The 24134-nt window shown below is 39.7% G+C and overlaps 3 protein-coding genes across 5 annotated transcripts; 2 read left to right on the forward strand and 1 right to left on the reverse strand.

The window, feature by feature from the left end:
* The first annotated feature begins 1825 nt into the window (after positions 1-1825).
* Positions 1826-3637, forward strand: LOC128615135 (polymeric immunoglobulin receptor-like). Its single transcript, XM_053636993.1, has 3 exons — positions 1826-2161; positions 3244-3581; positions 3629-3637. Exons 1-3 carry the CDS (start codon positions 2059-2061, stop codon positions 3635-3637), a joined length of 450 nt encoding a protein of 149 aa, XP_053492968.1. The 5' UTR covers positions 1826-2058.
* Positions 3638-9165: 5528 nt separating this feature from the next.
* LOC128614977 (uncharacterized) lies at positions 9166-14116 on the reverse strand. 3 transcript variants are annotated; one of them, XR_008387121.1, is made up of 2 exons: positions 12795-14116; positions 9166-9944 (listed from the first exon to the last, which is right to left on the reverse strand). XR_008387121.1 is itself a non-coding variant. In XM_053636745.1 (2 exons), exon 2 carries the CDS (start codon positions 13612-13614, stop codon positions 12907-12909), a length of 708 nt encoding a protein of 235 aa, XP_053492720.1. In that variant the 5' UTR covers positions 13615-13811; positions 13904-14116; the 3' UTR covers positions 12611-12906. The 3 variants fall into 3 exon arrangements, 1 of the variants encoding a protein (XP_053492720.1); XR_008387122.1 differs by lacking the exon at positions 9166-9944 and adding an exon at positions 11570-11686; XM_053636745.1 differs by lacking the exon at positions 9166-9944 and having other exon boundaries at positions 12611-13811; positions 13904-14116.
* A 1975-nt stretch (positions 14117-16091) lies between these two features.
* Positions 16092-19045, forward strand: LOC128614978 (uncharacterized). The gene is made up of 5 exons (XM_053636746.1): positions 16092-16469; positions 16557-16655; positions 16775-16879; positions 17762-17817; positions 17930-19045. Exons 1-5 carry the CDS (start codon positions 16340-16342, stop codon positions 18209-18211), a joined length of 672 nt encoding a protein of 223 aa, XP_053492721.1. The 5' UTR covers positions 16092-16339; the 3' UTR covers positions 18212-19045.
* Positions 19046-24134: the final 5089 nt, after the last annotated feature.

The raw sequence follows: 24134 nt of genomic DNA on the forward strand, positions 1-24134 counted from the left end.
AAAGTGTCCCTGAATTAATGTGCGTTTTCAGTGATCAGATCATGACTGGGTTTCGCCTGAGTGCATCAAATGCCAGTGTAAATGGACTTGATACTCATGCTGATTGGATTATGATTGGATCACTCAAACCTCATTCCGAGTTGTCTGGGATGTTCTTTGACCACATTCAAGACAAGAGTAAATGAAATCGTTTTGCTTATCCGCATACAAGTACATCGGCTGAAGAACGTGTGCTGATATGGTCTCAAATCAAATCGAATATCTGACATTGCATGCAAAAAATGATATGCTTACAGGTAATTAGGTACACCTACCTTGTGTCTGCAATCATTGTCCATTTTATCGTGTTTACTTTCCATAGAGATGCATTCTGTACTTCTGAAATTATAGATCTGTTTCTCGGCATGATTTGTTAGTCCTCCTTAAGCTTGTTCATCATTGGTCAGGACCATCACAGGACCACCACTGAGCAGGTATTAGTTTGTGGCGTGTGCGTGTGTGTGCATGCAAAAACAACTCGGTGTCACTGCTGGGCTGAGAATAGTCTGCCAAACCAAACCCAAACTGACATCAGTGTAAAATGAAGCAACCTACTAAAGCAATTCATCTCTGTGTGAGGACCGATATCACCCATTAATTCCACGCCAAAACATTTAGGCCTACGTTTTACATTTCCAAGACTGTTTAAAGCTAAATACCTCTATCCATCCATCCATTTTCTATACTGCTTATCTTGTACAGGGTCACGGGGGAGTATGGAGCCTATATCCCAGGGGACAAGGCGAGGGGACCCAAACCATTGCAGGGCACAAACACACAACAATTTATACACTATGGATAGTTTGGAAATGCCATATAGACTACAACACATCATTGGATAGGGGTAGGAAACCGGAGTACCTGGAGGAAACCCTAAAAGCACGGGGAGGACATGCAAACTCTCTGCACGCAGGGCGGAGGCAGGAATCGAACCCCCAACCCTGCAAATGTGACGCAAATGTGCTGACCACTAAGCCGTCGTGCCACCCAGTCTAAATACCTTTTTAATATAACTCCAGTATATTTTTGGCTCCGTGCTTTAAACTGAATAAGATTCTGACACATTACGTCATAATGTCACATAATTGCAGTTTTTATGCACTTTTTACACCTCTGGTTATGCTCTTGTGCACTAGCTGAGTGAAATTATCTACACACTGGTAATGACTTATTGTTTGCACAAAATAAAAGCCTAAGATATAATAAGAATGACAAAAATAAAAAGACAAGTTAGTTAATTAAATATGAATTACATAGCCCTGGCTTGTTACACCCAACATTATCCTTTCAGCCAGCTAGCGGATTTGTAAAAAATGAGCTGTATTAGCTAATTGAAAAAAAAATAATCAGCATGGTTCTTATTTGCTTCACAGCCCTAAAGTTGATTTCCACCTAGCATTTGATCAAGGAAGTGCAGAGTCCTGTAACCGCAGGTCTAAAGAGGGGTCCTTGCGCAGGCCTATGGTAGACCCCATAGAATGAGGTTTGCAGCTGTTTCTTACTCTGACAGAAGGGGAAGTGGTTACTGCATCACTTTCAGCTTAAAACACAGATGAAGACACACAGCACATTCACAGAGCAGGACAGACAGTAACAGTGTGTAACACAACAGGAGCTTTAATATCTTTCTGAAGTGGAGTTGGTGTGGAGATCTGGGAGTGTGAACTCAGGATGAAGATCCTCCTCATCTTCACCCTCTGTCTGATCTCAGGTAAAGAAGTGCACTTCAGAATAATCCTCACTATCAGCAGCAGTGTTACATGAAGGAAGGTTTTGCTCAGATGGATATTTGGTGTTTTGTTAGATGGAGGAGCCTCCAAGGAAGTAACAGGATATTCAGGAGGAGGAGTCCTTATCAAGTGCAAGTATCATACAGAATACAGAGAAAACCAAAAATATTTCTGTAAGGGTCCATGGCTATCCTGTTCTGACCAAATAAAGACAGGAGCTAAAAACGAGTGGATAAATTCAGGAAGATTCTCACTGTTTGATGACACCATATCAGCAGAGTTCAGTGTGATGATCAGAGAGCTCACTGTAGAGGACACTGGGACGTACTACTGTGGAGCTGATAAATTGGGAATAGACCTTTACACACCGGTGGAACTGAAGGTGAAGGAAGGTGAGTCTCCCACCGCTGCCTTGAGTTTTTCTTCACAAAGCTCTAGTGTCATTAGCAGACAAAATACAAAGTAATCATACTTTATTTCTATACTTATGTATCATTTTAACATATTTTTCATATTTTTACTCTTTATATTATCCTTCAAATATTGAGATCATGAGTTAATTTTTTTCCCCTTTTCCTGGCTGAGAAACCAATCAATCTGTACATTTGAACTTTATTTCTGCACTACATTTAAAATATCAAGTTGAATTCAGACTGACCTGCAAACTATTGAACTTCCTGCTTCCTTCATTTACTTCCTTGTATTAATTTTACTTCATTATCTATTCAAATTATTTTCACTACCGTGTGTGTTTCTGAGCATGATTTCATTGCTCATTATTTCTGGTTTTTGACTTTTTGCTTACACACTTCATTTAGTTTCTGATTGCCCGGTGCTGTTCTGTTTGCCTGACACTTCACCTGACTTTTTTTTTTTTTTTACCATGAGCTTCCTGATTTTGACTGTCAATCGTAACCTGAACCTTAGTAAATTTTCTGACAAATTAAATCAGATGCATAGTCATGAATTTGCCTGTGAGACATCATCTTGAAAGAAAAAAGTTTTTTTTTTCACTTGAATTGCAGTATAAACTTTACTAACTGCTTCCAGTTTAATTATTTGAGCAGGGTTGAACTTGCTTTTAACAGGGGGCTCGGTCTCTAGAGAAGTGAGTGCATATGCAGGGGGAGGAATCAACATCAAGTGCAGATATGAGGATGAATATAAATACAAACCCAAATCTTTCTGTAAGATGGGAACACATCAGTGGTGTTTTAATGAAATAACAACAAAACTAAACAGTGAATGGTCACATGATGGCAGATTCTCAATTCAGGGCAACAGAAGTGCAGGATTCTTCAGTGTGTTTATCAGAAAGCTGATTACGGAGGACACTGGAACATTCTTCAGTGTGTTTTATCAGAAGAAACATCAGATTTACTTGTAAATTTACTGTATAACTGTCTAAGTGTTGTTAATCAGAGCTAGGACACATATACACATATAAACTGATCTGATTGGTTGTGATTTGCAGATCTGTCCTATGAGAAGTCCATCAGTAAGACTGTCCATGTAGGAGGAGATTTGAATATCAGCTGTAAATACCCACAATCCCTCAGGAGTGACCCCAAGTTTCTCTGCAAGACGAGGCTGCAACGTGCTGCTTGTTCTTATAAAGAATCTGTTAAAGAAAGCAGAAAATATGTAAATGAGGGGAAATTCTCCCTGTATGATGACAGAGAAACACAAATGTTGACTGTGAGTATTAGAAATGTAACTGAGCAGGACTCTGGTGAATACTGGTGTGGAGCTGAAGCAGCCTGGACATCTGATGATGGATACAAGGTTTATTTCACACAGATCAACCTGACAGTTACTGGTGAGTTTGTAGAGACATGGAGACACGTTGTCTCAGTCAGTATTTCTGAAGTCCCACACATAGAGAATGTACACTGTATTGTGTTGCATCTGTACTGCTATCAGTCATTTACTAGATTCACTCACTTAATGTCTTTCATTATCTAACTAAACTTTTCACTGCTTTAGATCCACATGTCCCAGTTTCAACCTCGATACCAACACAACCATCATCATCATCATCATCATCATCTGAGTCTACTCCAGCTTCTCCTCCAGCAGGTGATTCTGCTCAGATCCTCATCACCCCCAGAGTCTAACTACATGACTTTGATGAATCTGATCCCTTATGAATGATCAGCATGTAGGTTAAAGTGACTGTCTGTTTGTTTCTCTTCCAGGATTTCCAGCTTCCACTGTGATCACTGTGTCTGTAATTCTGCTGCTGCTTCTGATTGCAATCTCATTCCTCTTTGTGATCCTACAAAAAAGACAGAAGATGCAAGGTACCCAAACACAAACACAACACATTATCAGTGTGTAACAGGTTTAATTTGGTGTGACGGGTTGATGATCGGTGGTACAGTGGTGCAGCAGGTAGTGTTGCTGTCTCACAGCTCCAGTGTCCAGAATTCAGTCCTGAGCTTGGATTCCTGTTTTACATTTACATTTACATTTATTCATTTAGCGGACGCTTTTATCCAAAGCAACTTACAAATGAGGAAATACAAGCAAAGCGATATATCAAGCAGAGAACAATACAAGTAGTGCTACCATACAAGATCCATTAATTGAGTTCTAGAAGAAGCAAAGTGCACAGAGTAGAGGTGTAAGTGCAAATTTTTTTTTTTTTTTTTTTTTTTTTTAATGAGTTGGTTAGGTGTTCATGGAAGAGGTGGGTCTTTAGCTGTTTTTTGAAGATGGTGAGAGATTCTGTGGTCTGGTTTGAGGTTGGAAGTTCATTCCACCACTGAGGAACAGTTAGTTTGAAGGTTCTGGAAAGGGCCCTTGAGTCGGTCACTAATCGCTCTCAGATTGCGTGAGGGAACGTAAGCCTTCAGGAGAGAGTTGAGGTAGGAGGGTGCTGTTCCAGACAAGATCTTGTAGGTGAGCATCAAGGCCTTGACAGGAGGATCTGATGGTTCACAGTGTCGAAAGCAGCAGAGAGGTCAAGTAGGATGAGGACAGATGATTTAGAGGTTGCTCTTGCTAGTCGTAAGACTAGCTAGTTTTGCATATCTCACCTCACAAAAACATGCTGGTAGGTGGATGTGTAATGGACTAATGTAAAGCATTTACTGGAAATGAATTCATGACTGATTCCAAAACTAAATTAAATCTAAATCTAAAAATAACAGTGTTTATAACATTTACTGATTACTTGACTTCTGTTATCAGGAGGTACATTTTCTACTGGCAGGAGTTCTGTCCAAACCTCAGGAGAGGTTTACCAAGGGGTAATTGTCTTCATCAGTGTGTGCTCAGTACAAAATATATTGTCTTTTACAACAACAACATTTGTTGTTGAAAACATTTATATTCTTTGTTTTTGTTTCTCTTTGCTCTCAGGTTCCTCCTGATATCTGTTTCTATGAGGAGATTATAGACACCAGACGACTTCCTGCCTCAGACGCTGGATCTTCTTCAGTTTACTCTACTGCTCAACTACCCACAATCCTCACTGATCCTGAAACTGTTTATTCAAACATAGAGTTATCCACAATCCTCTGTGATTCTACTGTTTATTCTACTATTCAACGACCCTCAATCCCCTCTGATCAGGACATCTACTCCACAGCTCAGTTACCCACACGTCTCTCGGCTGAGAAATCTGATGAAGGTCTGACTTAGGCAGCAGTGAGTTTTCACTCCAGGGCCACCAGCTCTAATGATGCAGTTCCACAGATTCTCTTTAAGAAGGAAGAGGACTCGTGTGACTATGATACAGTCAGTCATGTTAATTCATGAGGCTAGTTTCTCATCATTAGTGCTGCAACCCTGTGGCACTGGAACTCTACCGCTTTGTTTAGATTCTTCTTCTTCTTCATCATCATCATCATATGTTGGTTATTATTAGGCAAAAAAAAGACAAAAGTGGTCATTATTTTTTTTAAGATTAAGTCTGTGAGGATTGCGGGAGTGGATTCTACGGAAGCCCTAAGTGGCCATGCATTGTTAATTTTTCTTTAATGCTTTCTCGTGATCTGGACTTAATTATTCTATGTATTAGACATCCATCGTCCCGAAGTCAGTGGGTTTTTTGAATGGGTTTTTGGTTAAATGTCTAAAATAAGGTCTGTGGTTAACACAATCTCAAGATTTTTTCACGTTTTATTCTATGACATAAAAGATATCAGTAGTACTCCACTCATGATTTTGAAAAAGGTGGCTGCTAACGAGTGGCTAAATGAGAGTACAGAGATTATCGAGGAAATTAAACGTCATCACGGCGAACAGGAAAACTCATCTACTACAGCCTCGTTGTGTTTATACTCACGCTCTTGCACAAATATTCCACACTCAGACTTTCCAACTTGTAGATTTATCAGTTATAATATTTTCCAATGGTAGTGTTTTTTAAATAAAGATTGAAAGAGTTGTCGGAAGCGTAGCGGTGCTGACGCTGAAGTCATGCGACTGTGGTGTAGTTCGTTTATAGCCTAACATTAGCGTTTTTCTACTGGCGATTGTATTTAGGCTGCAAAATTCATAAAAGTTGTGTTATTTTGTGAAGATTTTCTTGATAAACAAAACGTGTGAGAATCATAAACTTTAGTTGGTCACAGAGTTTATTTTCTGCAATAATCTAAAAACCAATGGGAAAATCCTATTGGATTTTTGCAGAGGGAACCAGGCTGATGCTACCTTCTGGTGTTGGCTTACAAAAATACATCATCCATGCAGGATTGAGGACCTCCACATTAGTGTCCGATACTTGAGAAGGAGACACACCTCTCTCTTAATGTGGAGATAAAGTCCATCTCTACAACGGGCAATTATTACATTTATGAGGCCAAAGATGCCAACATGCATGCAACACCAGTCCCACTCACAAGGCAGGAGATTTTCTCTGGACTATATTACGTACAACTTTGGTTATGTCCTGATCACGAGAAAACAACTAAGAAAAAAATTAACAATGCATGACCGCTTAGGGCTTCCGTAGGATTCAACATTTGAATTTTTTTTTTTTTACACCTTCAGCCCGCCCCCAATTCCAAATAGAATGGAGCGGGGCTGCACTTTTGACGGGGCTACATGCGTCACTCCGCCCATAACTGGTCTCATTGGTTAGTGGCAATGTAATGAGGTCGACGCCTCGGGTCTATCACAGGAAATGCAGTTGGTAACAATGCTTACGACTCACATGTGATATTAAGTTGTGTTTGATATTATTGTTTATTAATAAGCTACAACACACTTAATACATTGTCAATTTTTTTTTTTTTTTTTTTTTTTTTTTTTTTTTTTTTTAATGTTCCATTCATAAGTACATTTTCAAAGAAGAATCCTCTTACTGCTTTACTTGGCTGATTTTCACTTAGCCTTATATGTCACATCATGTCACATGGGCATTAAGAACTATAAGTCTCAATGTCAACGAATTTTGTTGATGTACACATTCTTATGGTTGTTAATCTCTGGCTGTTTATTTATTTATTTATTATATATTTGCTTTAGAATAACGCAACAGATTTTTAACATTTATATAAAAGATGATTTATTCTCAGCAAGAGTGTCAAGTCTTAAGATAGAGAAATTATGAATTAACTTAATAAAGAAAGGATAAATGGTAAGAATGTATCTATCATCATAACATTTTTCTCATACACTGCCCTCCACTAATATTGGCACCCTTGGTAAATATGAGCAAAGAAGGCTGTGAAAGGCTTTCTTTACTTTTAAAACTTTTGATATTTTGTTCAAAAAATTCACACTCTGCTCTCATGGATATCAAACAACTGCAAACACAACACAGGTTTCTCAAAAAAAAAATCTTTATTAAGTATAGGTGTGCAACTATTATTGGCATCCCTATGAATTCATATGAGAAAAATATATTCGAAGTATATTCCCACTGATATTTTACCTTTTTTTTAGTACACCTGGGCGACTAGGAACAAGAAATTGTTCAACCATGACCTCCTGTTTCACAAGGGTATAAATTAGGGATGCACCGAATGTTTGGTGGCCTAAATGGCAAAAAAAGCCCTTTCGGTGTTCGGCCGAATAAATTTGACTGAACAATGACGTGTTTGATGACGCGACCAAGTAGCCTAGCAACCAGAGTGAGGTCACAGAAAACAGGGTCACAACACAAAACAAGAAACATGAACTAGTACTATGGACTGGGAGCGGAGAAACCAGCGAGGACTAAATGAACTAATCTATAGTTTAAACTAACTAAATCTATCAATGTACATAACATTAACAACGTATTTAACTATACTATATCCACTATAATACTCCGCGAGGTGTACAGGGACGTGAGCGGTATATATCCCCAATATAATCAGCCATATAGAAGCGGATAGAACCATTTTCTGCACTCTTTTCAATGCACTTTTTAATGCACTTTTTTGTTGTAGGCTACAGAGTGTTCCATTCTTTCAGCAGTCAGTTATAGGCCTAACATAGGCTATTCAAGGGGGGCTCAAAGATGACCACATCAAAATATTTTTATTTACTAATTTATTTATTTAAAGTTATATTGTGCCTTGTTGGTAGCCTATGCCTGCTGGAATGGAAAAAAATGTTCAGTGTTAAATAAATATTCTGAAATTGTAGTTTTTGTAATTGATTTTTTCTTTGAAAAGCAAGACAAAATAGTAAAAAGCACATTTTGACTATTTCATTTATGCAATGGTGAACAAAAATGGCAAAATAAATCGAAAAAACACGAAAAAACGTGTTTGGTATTCGGCCTTCGGGAAAGTTTTTCATTATACTCGGTTTCGGCTTCAGCCAAGAACTTTCATTTCGGTGCATCCCTAGTATAAATATGTGGTAACACATAGGCCAAATTCCCTTAGTCATATATATATAGTCCTGCCATGGCCATCCCAGTCCCCTGACTTGAACCCCATAGAAAACCTGTGGGGTGAACTGAAGAGGAGAGTCCACCAGCATGAATGTACGGGCAAGGTGCATATATTATGATCAATACACAATTTAACCGAGATGAGAGAATGATCCGAGATCACTTCAGACTGAGGAAATATGACGATATTTTCTATATTTAATATGTAAGTTAGTAGAAGGTCAAGAGTATGACCACCATTATGAGTGGGTCCTATAACATTGTGATTGACCCCTACTGAATCTAGAATGGACACATCCACTTAACACATCCTCAGAGTTTAATTCTGTGATTAGTTTCCATCATTTCCCATTTTCAGTGTATTTTTTTCTGTTTGAAAAGCGAGTATGAACATGTTCAGGGTTGAGCAAAGCAACTCAGCACAGTAAATAAGAGCAGGCTGGTATTAGAAAACATTTTTATTCATGTAGTAAACATTAGATTAAAGCAAGACACTACATGTAAATATGGTTTATTTTAAAATAATAGATATAACAATAAACTATAAACAGAATATTTAAATAAGGTTAATATATTATTATAATATATAATAAATAAGGGAAAGACAGATGCTAACATCATAATGCGATTGTCATCGTTCACAATAATCCGTGGAAGATCTTACAAGCAGTGAGTGTAAAAAGCCACGCTGACAGCGCCCATTGAAACGGAAAGCAAAAATCACTTCCGGTGCAGCAATGAAAGTTGCGCTAGCCACTGAGACTGAAAGCGGAAGTGACTGTGCATAGAGTCCAATGAGAACATTCTGAGGAGTCGACGTCATTACATCGCCACTAACCAATGAGAGCGGTTATGGTCGGAGCGACACATGTTTAGCCCCGCCCCATTCTGCAGGCTGTAGCCAGGAGCTGTGTTCAGTTGTGTTGTGCGGAAACTCTCGCCGATCGGTTACATCCAGTCACAGCTGAAGTCCAACACACCGAGGACCTTCTCCCCAATTACCCATGTGTTCACAAAGCTCCGCCCCCAGGACTTACCTGACCTGTACAGAACAGTTCAGCTAGAGTTACAGAGTTCAACTAGCTAGTGGTTAGCACTTTGCCTCACACCTCCAGGGTTCTCCCCATGCTGCAGGTGTTTCCTCCAGGTACTCCAGTTCCCTCTCCCAGTCCAAAGACATGCAGGGTAGGCTGATTGGCATGTCCAAAGTGTCTGTAGTGAATGAATGGGTGTGTGAATGTGTATGTGATTAACTGTGATGGATTAGCACCCTGTCCAGGGTGTACCCCGCCTTGTGCCCCATGCTGCCTGGGATAGGCTCCAGGTTCCCCTCGACCCTGTAGGAAAAGCGGTATGGAAAATGAATGGATAGCTGGACTTTATTATTGTGTCTGCTACAGAATTGTTCTGCTTGTTGGAGCAGTGAGCGACAGAGCTCTGGATGATGTTAGTAATGTAGCATTTAGCTTTTGCACACTCAGCTCAAGCTCTTGAAAGCCAAGATATAGCCTAGGAATAAAGGAATAAAGTGCACAGATTGAGAACAATCCCAATGAAATTTCTATCTGAATAAACTAGATGACTAATCATTTTTAATAATCCACTTAAAAGGCGGCCTAGAGGGCACTTCATCATGTTTTCTTGCAAGTAGAAGCACATTAGAAGGCCTTGTCCATTTAATAATCACACTTAGACGATGTTTTTATGAGACGGAAATAATTTAAACCTCGTTAACAACACAAGTAGCATGATTAAAAAGGTGAACATGCTGAATGGTCTCATATGTTACTCGTTACCATAGTAACATTGACACTAAGCATCACTTAACTTTGGATTAGCTTTCATATACCAGGCAGATAAACACAGGTTTGATACAAAGTCCAGGTTAGGTTCTATATAAACAGGTCAGTAGGATTAGAGGAAATATTTGCAAGTAGATATGGATATTTAGATCACTAAACAGATACAGATACAGAAAGTGTCACTGTGTTACACCCCTAGTGTTCACACACGGACAGCAGGGACGTTGTTGTGCAGGAAACTGATCTCAGAACAGCAGAATATATGAATATGTGGAGGTGTTTTCCCAAAGCAGCACCAGAAACTTCTACAATTCAGACAAAGTCCTGCTCTCTCATTATTTACATTTTTAATCCTCCATGGTGAATACTGTAGTGTTCAGTTTAAACTGTATCTTTCTCCCTCTGTTACACACCTTGTGCTGTGGAGGGCAGTAGAGGCCTTCTGGCAGTAGAGCAGTACACACTGACATGGAGTAATAAATATCCTCAGTAAAGTTAATACTGGAGCACTGAGAGGAGAAATAACTCCCATGGAGAAAGATGCTCAGATGCAGAATGTTAATATTAAACACTCTCACACCTTCATATGATAGTTTATACACGGTAACTGACCACAGGCACGTAGTTCACACATATTTCACACATACACTTCCTGTAGAGCTATTTATCACACTTCTAGAAGGGGAAGTGGGTGTGCTATGACCTCCTGCTTAAGAGACAGATGAAGACACACAGCACATTCACTGAGCGGGACAGAGACAGTAACAGTGTGTAACACGACAGGAGCGTTAATATCTTTCTGAAGTGGACTTGGTGTGGAGATCTGGGAGTGTGAACTCAGGATGAAGATCCTCCTCATCTTCACCCTCTGTCTGATCTCAGGTAAAGAAATGCACTTCAGAATAATCCTCACTATCAGCAGCAGTGTTACAGGAAGGAAGGTTTTGCTCAGATGGATGTTTGGTGTTTTGTTAGATGGAGGAGCCTCCAAGAACATAACAGGATATTCAGGAGGAGGAGTCCTTATCAAGTGCAAGTATTATACAGAATACAGAGAAAACCAAAAATATTTTTGTAAGGGTTCATGGACATCCTGTTCTGACCAAATAAAGACAGGAGCTAAAAACGAGTGGATAAATTCAGGAAGATTCTCACTGTTTGATGACACCAAATCAGCAGAGTTCAGTGTGATGATCAGAGAGCTCACTGTAGAGGACAATGGGACGTACCAGTGTGCAGTTTATATGTTGGGAATAGACTTTTACACACCGGTGGAACTGGCAGTGAAGAAAGGTGAGTAGGAGATATTTATTCAGACCTTTCAAGTAAAAAAATTAACTAAAAATGTCAAATATCATTATTTGAGCGTCCATTACTTTTGCATGGCCGAGAAACCAATCACATTTTTGTGCATTTTAACTTTTTATATTTAAATTAGCTTCTGAAATCCAAATCACTTCGTATGAATATCACAATTATTAATTTCTACACAATAACGACTGCATATAAGTCTTACCTGATCTTCATACATTACAGTTACAGTTTAATGGAGAAAAAACAGATCTCATGATAAAAAGACATGAATTTAAATGAACATTGAGGAAATGTGGTTGGATTTCTGTCTCCTGTCTGTGGGCGGAGTCGGTTACTCATGACTAGCTAGCTAGCCTTAGCTAACTTACTTTCACTGCAAGCAGCAATGTTAACGCTGGTAGTGTTGGAATCAATCAGTGTTTCAGTAATGTTAGTCACAGCACTCAGATAACCGCTGTGTAAATAATAAAATTAGCCGTGTTTGATAGTAAGTGAGCTAACGTTACGCTAACCGCTGTGTGTAAATAATAAAATTAATCGTTTTTGATAGTAAGCGATCTAACGTTACCCTAACGGCTGCGTGTAAATAATAAAATTAGCCGTGTTTGATAGTAAGGTATGGAGCCCCCCTAGTGTCAGGTAAGAAAAAAATATACAGCCATGTGTGAACCGTGCCCTCACTTTTGTAATCCCTGCCCTCAGAATTGTAATCTGTGCCATCAGTTTTTTAAATCGTACCCTCAGATTTGTAATCCGTGCCCTCAGTTTTGTAATCCGTACCCTCAGATTTGTAATCCGTGCCCTCAGTTTTGTAATCCGTACCCTCAGATTTGTAATCCGTGCCCTCAGTTTTGTAATCCGTGCCCTCAGATTTGTAATCCGTGCACTCAATTTTTTAATTTAATTTATTTATTCATTTTCATATGATTCATTTACATGTGATTCATTTTCATGTGATTCATTTTCATGCGATTCATATTCATGTGATTCATTTACATGTGATTCATTTTCATGTGATTCATATTCATGTGATTCATTTACATGTGATTCATTTTCATGTGATTCATTTACCTTTTTTCTTCTCTCCTCCCTTCCCTTTCCCAAATATTTCATTGAGAAGAAGAAAAAAACACAAAAAAACAAAACAAAAGTGAAAAAAACTCCATTATATAGGTGATGCAGTTCACCCCGATATCAAGAGTTTAACGTAGTCTCCTGCTTCCTCCGCTGAAATAAAGTCCTTCTGAACACCGTTATATGTAATGTGAAGCCGAGCTGGGTGAAGTATTCCATAGCGAGCTCCCTCAATACGACGAAGTTGACGCCGAACCTCGTTAAACGCTGCCCGGGCCCGGTCTGTCTTGGCTGTGTAGTCAGGGAAAACGGAGATGGTCAAATCCCTCGTTTTAATCTGCTGGAGCTCTCTCGCACGGCGTAAAATATCAACACAGTCACTGTGATAGTGGAATCTGCACACAATAGCTCGTGGTCGTTCACCAGGCTTGGGCTTCGTCTGAAGGGTCCAGTGGGACCGGTCCAAAACCGGCTCCTTCTCCAGACCAAACGCCTCCTTTAACAAGGCCGCTACAGCAGCAGTTGTACAGGTGTCGGCGCCCTCTGGAACTCCGACTATCCTAACGTTATTGCGCCATGACCTCAACTCCAAATCCTCACGTTTATTCTCTAATTGAGTCACGGTCGCAGTGAGGGACTCGATAGTAGTCTTCATATGAACTATGTCATCGGTGCAACCGGAGATCGCGTGCTGCATTTCCCCAACAGTACCTTTCAGTGTTGATATGGTAGCCTCGGTAGCGACTTTATCACCAGCCTGCTGTGTTTTCACGGCCTGCAGGTCAAGCTGGATAGTAGACAGCGCATCCCTGAACATCGCCTGAAACTCCTTTTTAAAAATATCGGCAATGTCCTTCCTCAGTGAAGCCAGCAACTCAAGCCTGAGTGCGGCGAAGTCAGGGTCACTGCTCGGGGACGCGGATTCAGGGGAGAAGGGGACTCGCTCATGGAGCGCACACTAGGTCTCAGTCGTGTCTGAATGCTACCACGGGTTTTCGTGTTCTTTCCAGACATCTTAACGTGCCACAAAGTTAAAAGTGCAAATAAGGAAACGAAGTAGAATAAATCAAAATATATTATATGACCAAAAAGCGCTAATTAATTACAATTTTAATCGAAATCAGCAGGAGACTCCAAGTTCGCGTCCTACTCCATCGAACACCGAATTCGAATTCTGCCCTCAATTTTTTAAACCGTACCCTCAGATTTGTAATCCGTGCCCTCAATTTTTTAATCCGTACCCTCAGTGGTGTAAACCGTGCACCGCGTTAAAGTTGGGTTTATATGGGATATTCGCTGTACATTCGAGCTTCTCTCTTCTATTTCTCAAAAAAAAAAAACCACACAAAAAGGACATAATGTGTATTGTCTTAATAATGTGTATTGAGTGGACATAGAACCAATACAACTGAATATATTTTTAAATTTTCTCCCGTTAAAGCCCGCGGAAGCGGGTTTTGGGAAACGCAGGTCATCAGCGCCTTATAGTAATGGTCAGTAAGGGACCGTCTAAAAAGTGCATGTGCAACTGTATAAGATTCTACTAAGTTTATAGTCGTCTACTTAACAGGATATCTAACTTATTGCAGTGTTAGGATACAGTATGGATAAAGACTTTTTTATAGCATATATATTATTAATGATATACCTTTTTATTACACATATAAATTTATTGTGCCATATAAAAATCTTATACTTTTTAGACGGTCCCTTACTGACTCCATTACTATAAGGCACTGATGACCTGCGTTTCCCTGGATTTCACGGGAGAAAATCCATCCATCCATCTTCTATACCATTTATCCTTTTCAGGGTCACGGGGAACCTGGAGCCTATCCCAGGAAGCATCGGGCACAAGGTTACAGCAGGGTACACCCTGGACAGGGTGCCAATCCATCGCAGGGCACAATCACATAAACACTCACACATACACTACGGACACTTTAGACATGCCAACCAGCCTACCATGCATGTCTTTGGACTTGGGGAGGAAAACGGAGTACCCGGAGGAAACCCCCGTAGCACGGGGAGAACATGCAAACTCCGCACACACAGGGCCACAGTCGAACCCCTGACCCTGGAGGTGTGAGGCGAATGTGCTAAACACTAAGGAAGAAAATTTAAAAATATATTCAGTTGTATTGGTTCTATGTCCACTCAATACACATTATTAAGACAATACACATTATGTCCTTTTTGTGTGTTTATTTCTTGAGAAATAGAAGAGAGAAGCTCGAATGTACAGCGAATGTCCCATATAAACCCAACTTTAATGCACTGTGCGCGGTTTACAAAACTGAGGATACGGATTGCAAAACTGAGGGTACGGTTTACAAAACCGAGGGTACGAATTACACATGGCTGTATTTTTTTTCTTACCTGACACTAGGGGGGCTCCGTAGTAAGGAGCTCATTGCTGGAAATTCCTGCATGTTTCTGTTGTACTGAAGGCTCCACACTAAACCCTATAGGAATATCCTGCAGAGTTTGTCAATGTGTCCTGCAGGATTTCATCATTCCTGCAGGATACCAGCAAACATACCGCAGAAAAATTTAAATGTTGTAGAATTCAGAGTTTTTTTTGTAAGGGTCAGTAGTTAATCATCAATCTTGATAAAAGCACATGAGACCTCTTGGACTCAGATTCCAGTCAGACCTATACATAATCTGTCATTGGTTTTTGACCATGGTTTCGTTTGTAGATTTGGATTATTAATAATCGGCTCACGCTTTCATCCATCTTCCTCCACCTCATAGCAATTTCACTACATTTCATAAAAATGAAGACATAAGAAAAGTACAAACTCGAACCTTTCCCTTAACTCTGACTCAATTTATAGAAAGTGAGTTGTGTTTAAAGATATGACGTTGTGAGGACTTCTTAACTGTGAAGATTTTTTTTTTTCAAGTATCATTTTAACTCAAGTATCATTTTTAGTAGCTGCTTCCAGTTTTAATTAATTGAGCAGGATTGAACTTGCTTTTAACAGGGGGCTCGGTCTCTAGAGAAGTGAGTGCATACGCAGGGGGAGGAATCAACATCAAGTGCAGATATGAGGATGAATATAAAGACAAACCCAAATCTTTCTGTAAGATGGGATCACATCAGTGGAGTTTTAATCGAATAACAACAAAACTACACAGTGAATGGTCACATGATGGCAGATTCTCAATTCAGGACAACAGAAGTGCAGGATTCTTCAGTGTGTTTATCAGAAGAAACATCAGATTTATATGTAAATTTACTGTATAACTGTCTATGTGTTGTTACTCAGAGCTAGGACACATATACACATATAAACTGATCTGATTGGTTGTGATTTGCAGATCTGTCCTATGAGAAGTCCATCAGTAAGACTGTCCATGTAGGAGGAGATTTGAATATCAGCTGTAAATACCCACAATCCCTCAGGAGTGACCCCAAGTTTCTCTGCAAGACGAGTCTGCTAGATTCTGCTTGTTCTTATAAAGAATCTGTTAAAGAAAGTAGAAAATATGTAAATGAGGGGAAATTCTCCCTGTATGATGACAGAGAAACACAAATGTTGACTGTGAGTATTAGAAATGTAACTGAGCAGGACTCTGGTGAATACTGGTGTGGAGCTGAAGCAGCCTGGACATCTGATCATGGATACAAGGTTTATTTCACACAGATCGACCTGACAGTTACTGGTGAGTTTGTAGAGACATGGAGACACTGCATTAACTATCCTGACTAGACTAATTAGACTAATCTAACTAAAGTTTTCACTGCTTTAGACCCATTTGTCCCAGTTTCAACCTCGAAACCAACACAACCTTCATCATCACCATCATCTTCTTCTTCATCTGAGTCTGCTCCAGCTTCTCCTCCAGCAGGTGATTCTGCTCAGATCCTCATCACCCCCAGAGTCTAACTACATGACTTTGATGAATCTGATCCCTTATGAATGATCAGCATGTAGGTTAAAGTGACTGTATGTTTGTTTCTCTTCCAGGATTTCCAGTTTCCATTGTGATCACTGTGTCTGTAATTCTGCTGCTGCTTCTGATTGCAATCTCATTCCTCTTTGTGATTCTACAAAAAACACACAAGAATCAAGGTACCCAAACACAAACACAACACATTATCAGTGTGTAACAGGTTTAATTTGGTGTGACGGGTTGATGATCGGTGGTACAGCAGGTAGTGTTGCTGTCTCACAGCTCCAGTGTCCAGAATTCAGTACTGAGCTTGGGTTCCTGTTTTACATTTACATTTACATTTATTCATTTAGCAGATGCTTTTATCCAAAGCGACTTACAAATGAGGAAATACAAGCAAAGCGATATATCGAGCAGAGAACAATACAAGTAGTGTTACCATACAAGATCCATTAGTTGAGTTCTAGAAGAAGCAAAGTGCACAGAGTAGAGGTGTAAGTGCAAATTTTTTTTTTTAATTTTTTTTTGTTATGAGTTGGTTAGGTGTTCACGGAAGAGGTGGGTCTTTAGCTGTTTTTTGAAGATGGTGAGAGATTCTGTGGTCTGGTTTGAGGTTGGAAGTTCATTCCACCACTGAGGAACAGTTAGTTTGAAGGTTCTGGAAAGGGACCTTGAGTCGGTCACTAATCGCTCGCAGATTGCGTGAGGGAACGTAAGCCTTCAGGAGAGAGTTGAGGTAGGAGGGTGCTGTTCCAGACAAGATCTTGTAGGTGAGCATCAAGGCCTTGACAGGAGGATCTGATGGTTCACAGTGTCGAAAGCAGCAGAGAGGTCAAGTAGGATGAGGACTGATGATTTAGAGGTTGCTCTTGCTAGTCGTAAGACTAGCTAGTTTTGCATATCTCACCTCACAAAAACATGCTGGTAGGTGGATGTGTAATGGACTAATGTAAAGCATTTACTGGAAATGAATTCATGACTGATTCCAAAACTAAATTAAATCTAAATCTAAAAATAACAGTGTTTATAACATTTACTGATTACTTGACTTCCGTTATCAGGAGGTACATTTTCTACTGGCAGGAGTTCTGTCCAAACCTCAGGAAATCACCAAGGGGTAATTGTCTTCATCAGTGTGTGCTCAGTACAAAACATATTGTCTTTTACAACAACAACATTTGTTGTTGAAAACATTTATATTCTTTGTTTTTGTTTCTCTTTGCTCTCAGGTTCCTCCTGATATCTGTTTCTATGAGGAGATTGAAGACACCAGACAACTTTCTGCCTCAGACACTGGATCTTTTTCAGTTTACTCTACTGCTCAACTACCCACAATCCTCGCTGATCCTGAAACTGTTTATTCAAACATAGAGTTATCCACAATTCTCTGTGATTCTACTGTTTATTCTACTATTCAACGACCCTCAATCCCCTCTGATCAGGACATCTACTCCACAGCTCAGTTACCCACACGTCTCTCGGCTGAGAAATCTGATGAAGGTCTGACTTAGGCAGCAGTGAGTTTTCACTCCAGGGCCACCAGCTCTAATGATGCAGTTCCACAGATTCTCTTTAAGAAGGAAGAGGTCTCGTGTGACTATGATACAGTCAGTCATGTTAATTCATGTGGCTAGTTTCTCATCATTAGTGCTGCAACCATGTGGCACTGGAACTCTACCGCTTTGTTTTCTTCTTCATCATCATCAAAATATGTTGGTTATTATTAGGCAAAAAAAAGACTGATAAGTGGTCATTATTTTTTCAAGATTAAGTCTGTGAGGATTGCGGGAGTGGATTCTACGGAAGCCCTAAGCGGCCATGCATTGTTAATTTTTCTTTAATGCTTTCTCGTGATCTCGACTTAATTATTCTATGTATTAGACAGCCATCGTCTCGAAGTCAGTGGGTTTTTTGAATGGGTTTTTGGTTAAATGTCTGAAATAAGGTCTGTGGTTAACACAATCTCAAGATTTTTTCACGTTTTATTCTATGACATAAAAGATATCAGTAGTACTCCACTCATGATTTTGAAAAAGGTGGCTGCTGACGAGTGGCTAAATGAGAGTACAGAGATTATCGAGGAAATTAAACGTCATCACGCCGAACAGGAAAACTCATCTACTACAGCCTCGTTGTGTTTATACTCACGCTCTTGCACAAATATTCCACACTCAGACTTTCCAACTTGTAGATTTATCAGTTTATAATATTTTCCAATGGTAGTGTTTTTTTAAATAAAGATTGAAAGAGTTGTCGGAAGCGTAGCGGTGCTGATGTTGAAGTCACGCGACCGTGGTGTAGCTCGTTTATAGCCTAATATTAGCTTTTAACTTCTGGCGATTGTATTTAGGCTGCAAAATTCATAAAGTTTGTGTTAATTTATAAAGATTATCTTGATGAACAAAACTTGTAAGAACCATAAAGTTTTGTTGGTCACAGAGCTTATTTTCTGCAATAATCTAAAAACCAATGGGAAAATCCTATTGGATTTTTGTCGAGGGAACCAGGGTGATGCTACCTTCCGGGGTTGGCCTACAAAAATACATCATCCATGCAGGATTGACGATCTCCATGTTAGTATTCGACACCTGAGAAGGAGACACACCTCTCTCTTAATGTGGAGATAAAGTCCATTTCTACAGCGGAAATTATTACATTTATGAGTTACAGAACATTAGGGCTTCTGTAGGATTCACCATTTGAAAGCTTTTTTTTACTCTTTCAGATCGCCCCCAATTCCAAGTAGAAATTTGTATATACAAATAAAAAACAAAAAAAAGTTATTCATCTCTGGCTGTTGTTTTTTTATTTTTATTTATTTGTATATTTGCTTTAGAATAACACAAACAGATTTTTAACATTTAAATAAAGGTTTTATTTATTCTCAGCCAGAGTGTCGAGGCTTAAGATAGCGAACTTATGAATTAACTTAATAAAGACACAAACACACACCTATACACACTGCCCTCCACTAATATTGGCACCGTTGATAAACATGAGCAAAGAAGGCTGTGAAAAATTGTCTTTATTTTTTAACCTTTTGATATTTTGTTAAAAGAATTCACACAAATTCTCTGCCCTCATGGATATCAAACAATTGCAAACACAACACAGGTTTATCCAAAATAATATCTTTGTTAAACATAGGTGTGCAACAATTATTGTCACCCCTATGAATTCATATGAGAAAATATATATTTGAAGTGTATTCCCATTGATATTTTACTTTTGTTTAGTACACCTGGGTGACTAGGAACAAGAAATTGTTCAACCATCGCTTCCTGTTTATTCCAGGGGTATAAATATGAGGTAACACATAGGCCAAATTCCCTTGGTCATATATATACAATAGCAATGCACATACAATGTGCAGTAAAATGTTTTTGAGCTTCACAAAATGGGAAGTGGCTATAAGAAAATAGCACAAGTGTTGAAAACGCCCATTTCCACCATCAGAGCAATAATTAAGAAGTTCCAGTCAACTGGAAATGTTATGAATCAACCTGGAATTGGACGCGTGTCTATATCGTCTCAACACACTGTGAAGAGGACGGTTCGAGTGGACAAAAAATCTCCAAGGATCACAGCTGGAGAATTGCAGAAGTTAGATGCATCTTGGGATCAGAAAGTCTCCAAAACTACAATCTGAAGTCACCTACATCACCACAAGTTGTTTGGAAGGGTTTCAAGAAAAAAGCCTCTACTCTCATCCAAAAAACAAACTCGAGCGTCTTCAGATTGCCAGCCACTACTGGAACTTCAAATGGGATCGGGTTCTATGGTCAGATGAAACCAAAATAGAGCTTTTTTGTAATAAATACCAGAGGTGGTTTTGGCTCACAGAGAGGTAGCCATATGGAAAAGTACCTCATGCCCACGGTTAAATATGGTGGTGGATCTTTAATGTTTTGGGGCTGTTTTTCTGCCAGAGGACCTGGATATTTTGTTAGGATACATGGCATCATGGACTCCATCAAATATCAACCGATATTAAACGAAAACCTGACTGCCTCTGCCAGAAAGCTTCAAATGGGCCGTGGTTGGATCTTCCAGCAGGTCAATGATCCAAAACATACATCTAAATCAACACAAAAATGGTTTACTGACCACAAAATCAAGGTCCTGCCATGACCATCCCAGTCCCCTGACCTGAACCCCATAGAAAACCTGTGTGGTAAACTGAAGAGGAGAGTCCACCAGCGTGAATGTACGGGCAAGCTGCATATATCATGATCAACACACAATTTAACCGAGATGAGAGAATGATCTGAGATCTTCTCTAATTCCAGACTGCTGGGACTACGGTTGCTCCTAAGGCCATACAGACTTCATATAAATCCATAATGAACTTTTTCACACTGTTGTTACCCAGATGAGGATGGGTTCCCTTCTGAGTCGGGTTCCTCTCAAGGTTTCTTCCTCTTAAAACATCTTAGGGAGTTTTTCCTTGCCACCGTCGCCACTCAGTGGCTTGCTCAGTTGGGATAAATTCACACCTTTAATATCTGTATACCATGTTGATATTTCTGTAAAGCTGCTTTGAGACAATGTCTATTGTAAAAAGCGCTATACAAATAAAATTGAATAGAATAGAATCGCTTCAGACTGAGAAAATATGACGATATTTTCTATATTTAATCTGTAAGTTAGTAGAAGGTCAAGAGTATGACCACCATTATGAGTGGGTCCTATAACATTGTGATTGACCCCTACTGAATCTAGAATGGACATATCCGCTTAACACATCCTCAGGGTTTAATTCTGTGATTAGTTTCCATCATTTCCCATTTTCAGTGTATCTTTTTCTGTTTGAAGCGAGTATGAACATGTTCAGGGTTGAGCAAAGCAACTCAGCACAGTAAATCAGAGCAGGCTGGTATTAGAAAACATTTTTATTCATGTAGTAAACATTAGATTAAAGCAAGACACTACATGTAAAGATGGTTTATTTTAAAATAATAGATATAACAATAAACTATAAAGGCAGAATATTTAAATAAGGTTAACTAGAGAGAAAATTAAACGTATAAGAGAATGAACTGTCACAAATGAAGCTAGCTAGCTTGTTAGCTTGAGACCCTCAAAGTTGTGGATATAACTCGAAACATACAGTTTAAAGCCATTCTCCTTCTCACTAGAGGGAAAGACAGATGCTAACATCATAATGCGATTGTCATCGTTCACAATAATCCGTGGAAGATCTTACAAGCAGTGAGTGTAAAAAGCCACGCTGACAGCGGCCATTGAAACAGAAAGCAAAATCACTTCCGGTGCAGCACTGAAAGTTGCGCTAGCCACTGAGACTGAAAGCGGGAAGTGACTGTGCATAGAGTCCAATGAGAACGTGCTGAGGCGTCGACGTCATTACATCGCCACTAACCAATGAGAGCGGTTATGGGCGGAGCGACACATGTTTAGCCGCGCCCCATTCTGCAGGCTGTAGTCAGGGGCTGTATTCAGTCGTGTTCAACATCATGCAGCGCTGCGCAGACCTCCACGTCACTGTGACGTTTGGCATCAAAGTACCGCGATAGCGATACGAGAGCAGTCGACTTCATGCATGAGCTCCGATGACGACACAGCTATTTCAGGATTGGCCAGACTCACTGACCACAACGATGACGCGCTTTTCATGTTTATTCTGACACCTTCAGTTCCGCTAAGACTCACAAATCTGTATTTTTATAACATTGAAAACCCTTTCCATGTGATCTTAATGTTGTATTGTGTCATGTTTATCAAAATAAAACTGATAAAAAATATAGACCCCACTTTATTGGTTTTTAAATAATACAGGTTTATGATTAAATTTCTTCTTGTACATACAGGCACTGTATTAACTTAACCTATTCAGTGACAAGTGTTTCTGGTTGCTACATGTAAAATTCAGATGCTTGTTTATCTGAGAAATATTACATCTAATCCACTTCCTCTGCGATAAAGAAAGCAAACACCACACGAGCATCACTACGGGAAGCAGAAAGTGTCCAACTTAACGGCTCTGTTTTAAACTCCTCCCCCGACTGCAAGCGGAAACTCTCGCTGATCGGTTACATCCAGTCACAGCCGAAGGCCAATACATCGAGGACCTTCTCCCCAATTACGCCTGTGTTCACAAAGCTCCGCCCCCAGGACTTACCTGTCACGTAGTTCAGCTAGAGTTACCAAATTTAACTAGCTAGTGGTTAGCATGTTCACGTCACACCTCCAGGGTTCTCCCCATGCTGCGAGGGTTTCTTCCGGGTACTCCAGTTTCCTCTCCCAGTCCACAGACGTGCAGGATAGGTTGATTGGCATGTCCAGAGTGTCCGTTGTGAATGAATGGGTGTGTGAATGTGTATGTGATTAACTGTGATGGATTAGCACCCTGTCCAGGGTGTACCCCGCCTTGTGCCCCATGCTCCCTGGGATAGGCTCCAGGTTCCCCTCGACCCTGTAGGAAAAGCGGTATAGAAAATGGATGGATAGCTGGACTTTATTATTGTATCCGGCTCCAGAATTGTTCTGCTTGTTGGAGCAATGAGCTCCATAATGTGAGCTGTATAATGGCTGGATGATGTTAGTAATGTAGCATTTAGCTTTTGCACACTCAGCTCAAGCTCTTGAAAGCCAGGTTATCGCCTAGAAATAAAGGAATAAAGTGCACAGATTGAGAACAATCCCAATGAAATTTCTACCTGAATAAACTAGATGAGTAATCATTTCTAATAATCCACTTAAAAGGTGGCCTAGAGGGCACTTCATCATGTTTTCTTGCAAGTAGAAGCACATTAGAAGGCCTTGTCCATTTAATAATCACACTTAGATGATGTTTTTATGAGACGGAAATAATTTAAACCTCGTTAACAACACAAGTAGCATGATTAATAAGGTGAACATGCTGAATGGTCTCATGTATTACTCGTTGTCATAGTAACATTGACACTAATCATCACTTAACTTTGGATTTGCTTTCATACCAGGCAGATAAACACAGGTTTGATACAAAGTCCAGGTTAGGTTCTATATAAACAGGTCAGTAGGATTAGAGGAAATATTTGCAAGCAGATATGGATATTTAGATCACTAAACAGATACAGATACAGAAAGTGTCCCTGTGTTACACCCCTAGTGTTCACACACAGACAGAAGGGATGTTGTTGTGCAGGAAGCTGATCTCAGAACTGCAGAATATGTGGAGGTGTTTTCCCAAAGCAGCACCAGAAACTTCTACAATTCAGACAAAGTCCTGCTCTGTCATTATTTACATTTTTAATCCTCCATGGTGAATTCTGTAGTGTTCAGTTTAAACTGTATCTTTCTCCCTCTGTTACACACCTCGTGCTGTAGAGGGCAGTAGAGGCCTTCTGGCAGTAGAGCAATAGACACTGACATGGAGTAATAAATATCCTCAGTAAAGTTAATACTGGAGCACTGAGAGGAGAAATAACTCCC

The sequence above is a fragment of the Ictalurus furcatus genome, chromosome 11 (assembly GCF_023375685.1).
Source record: "Ictalurus furcatus strain D&B chromosome 11, Billie_1.0, whole genome shotgun sequence".
Taxonomy (NCBI): domain Eukaryota; kingdom Metazoa; phylum Chordata; class Actinopteri; order Siluriformes; family Ictaluridae; genus Ictalurus; species Ictalurus furcatus.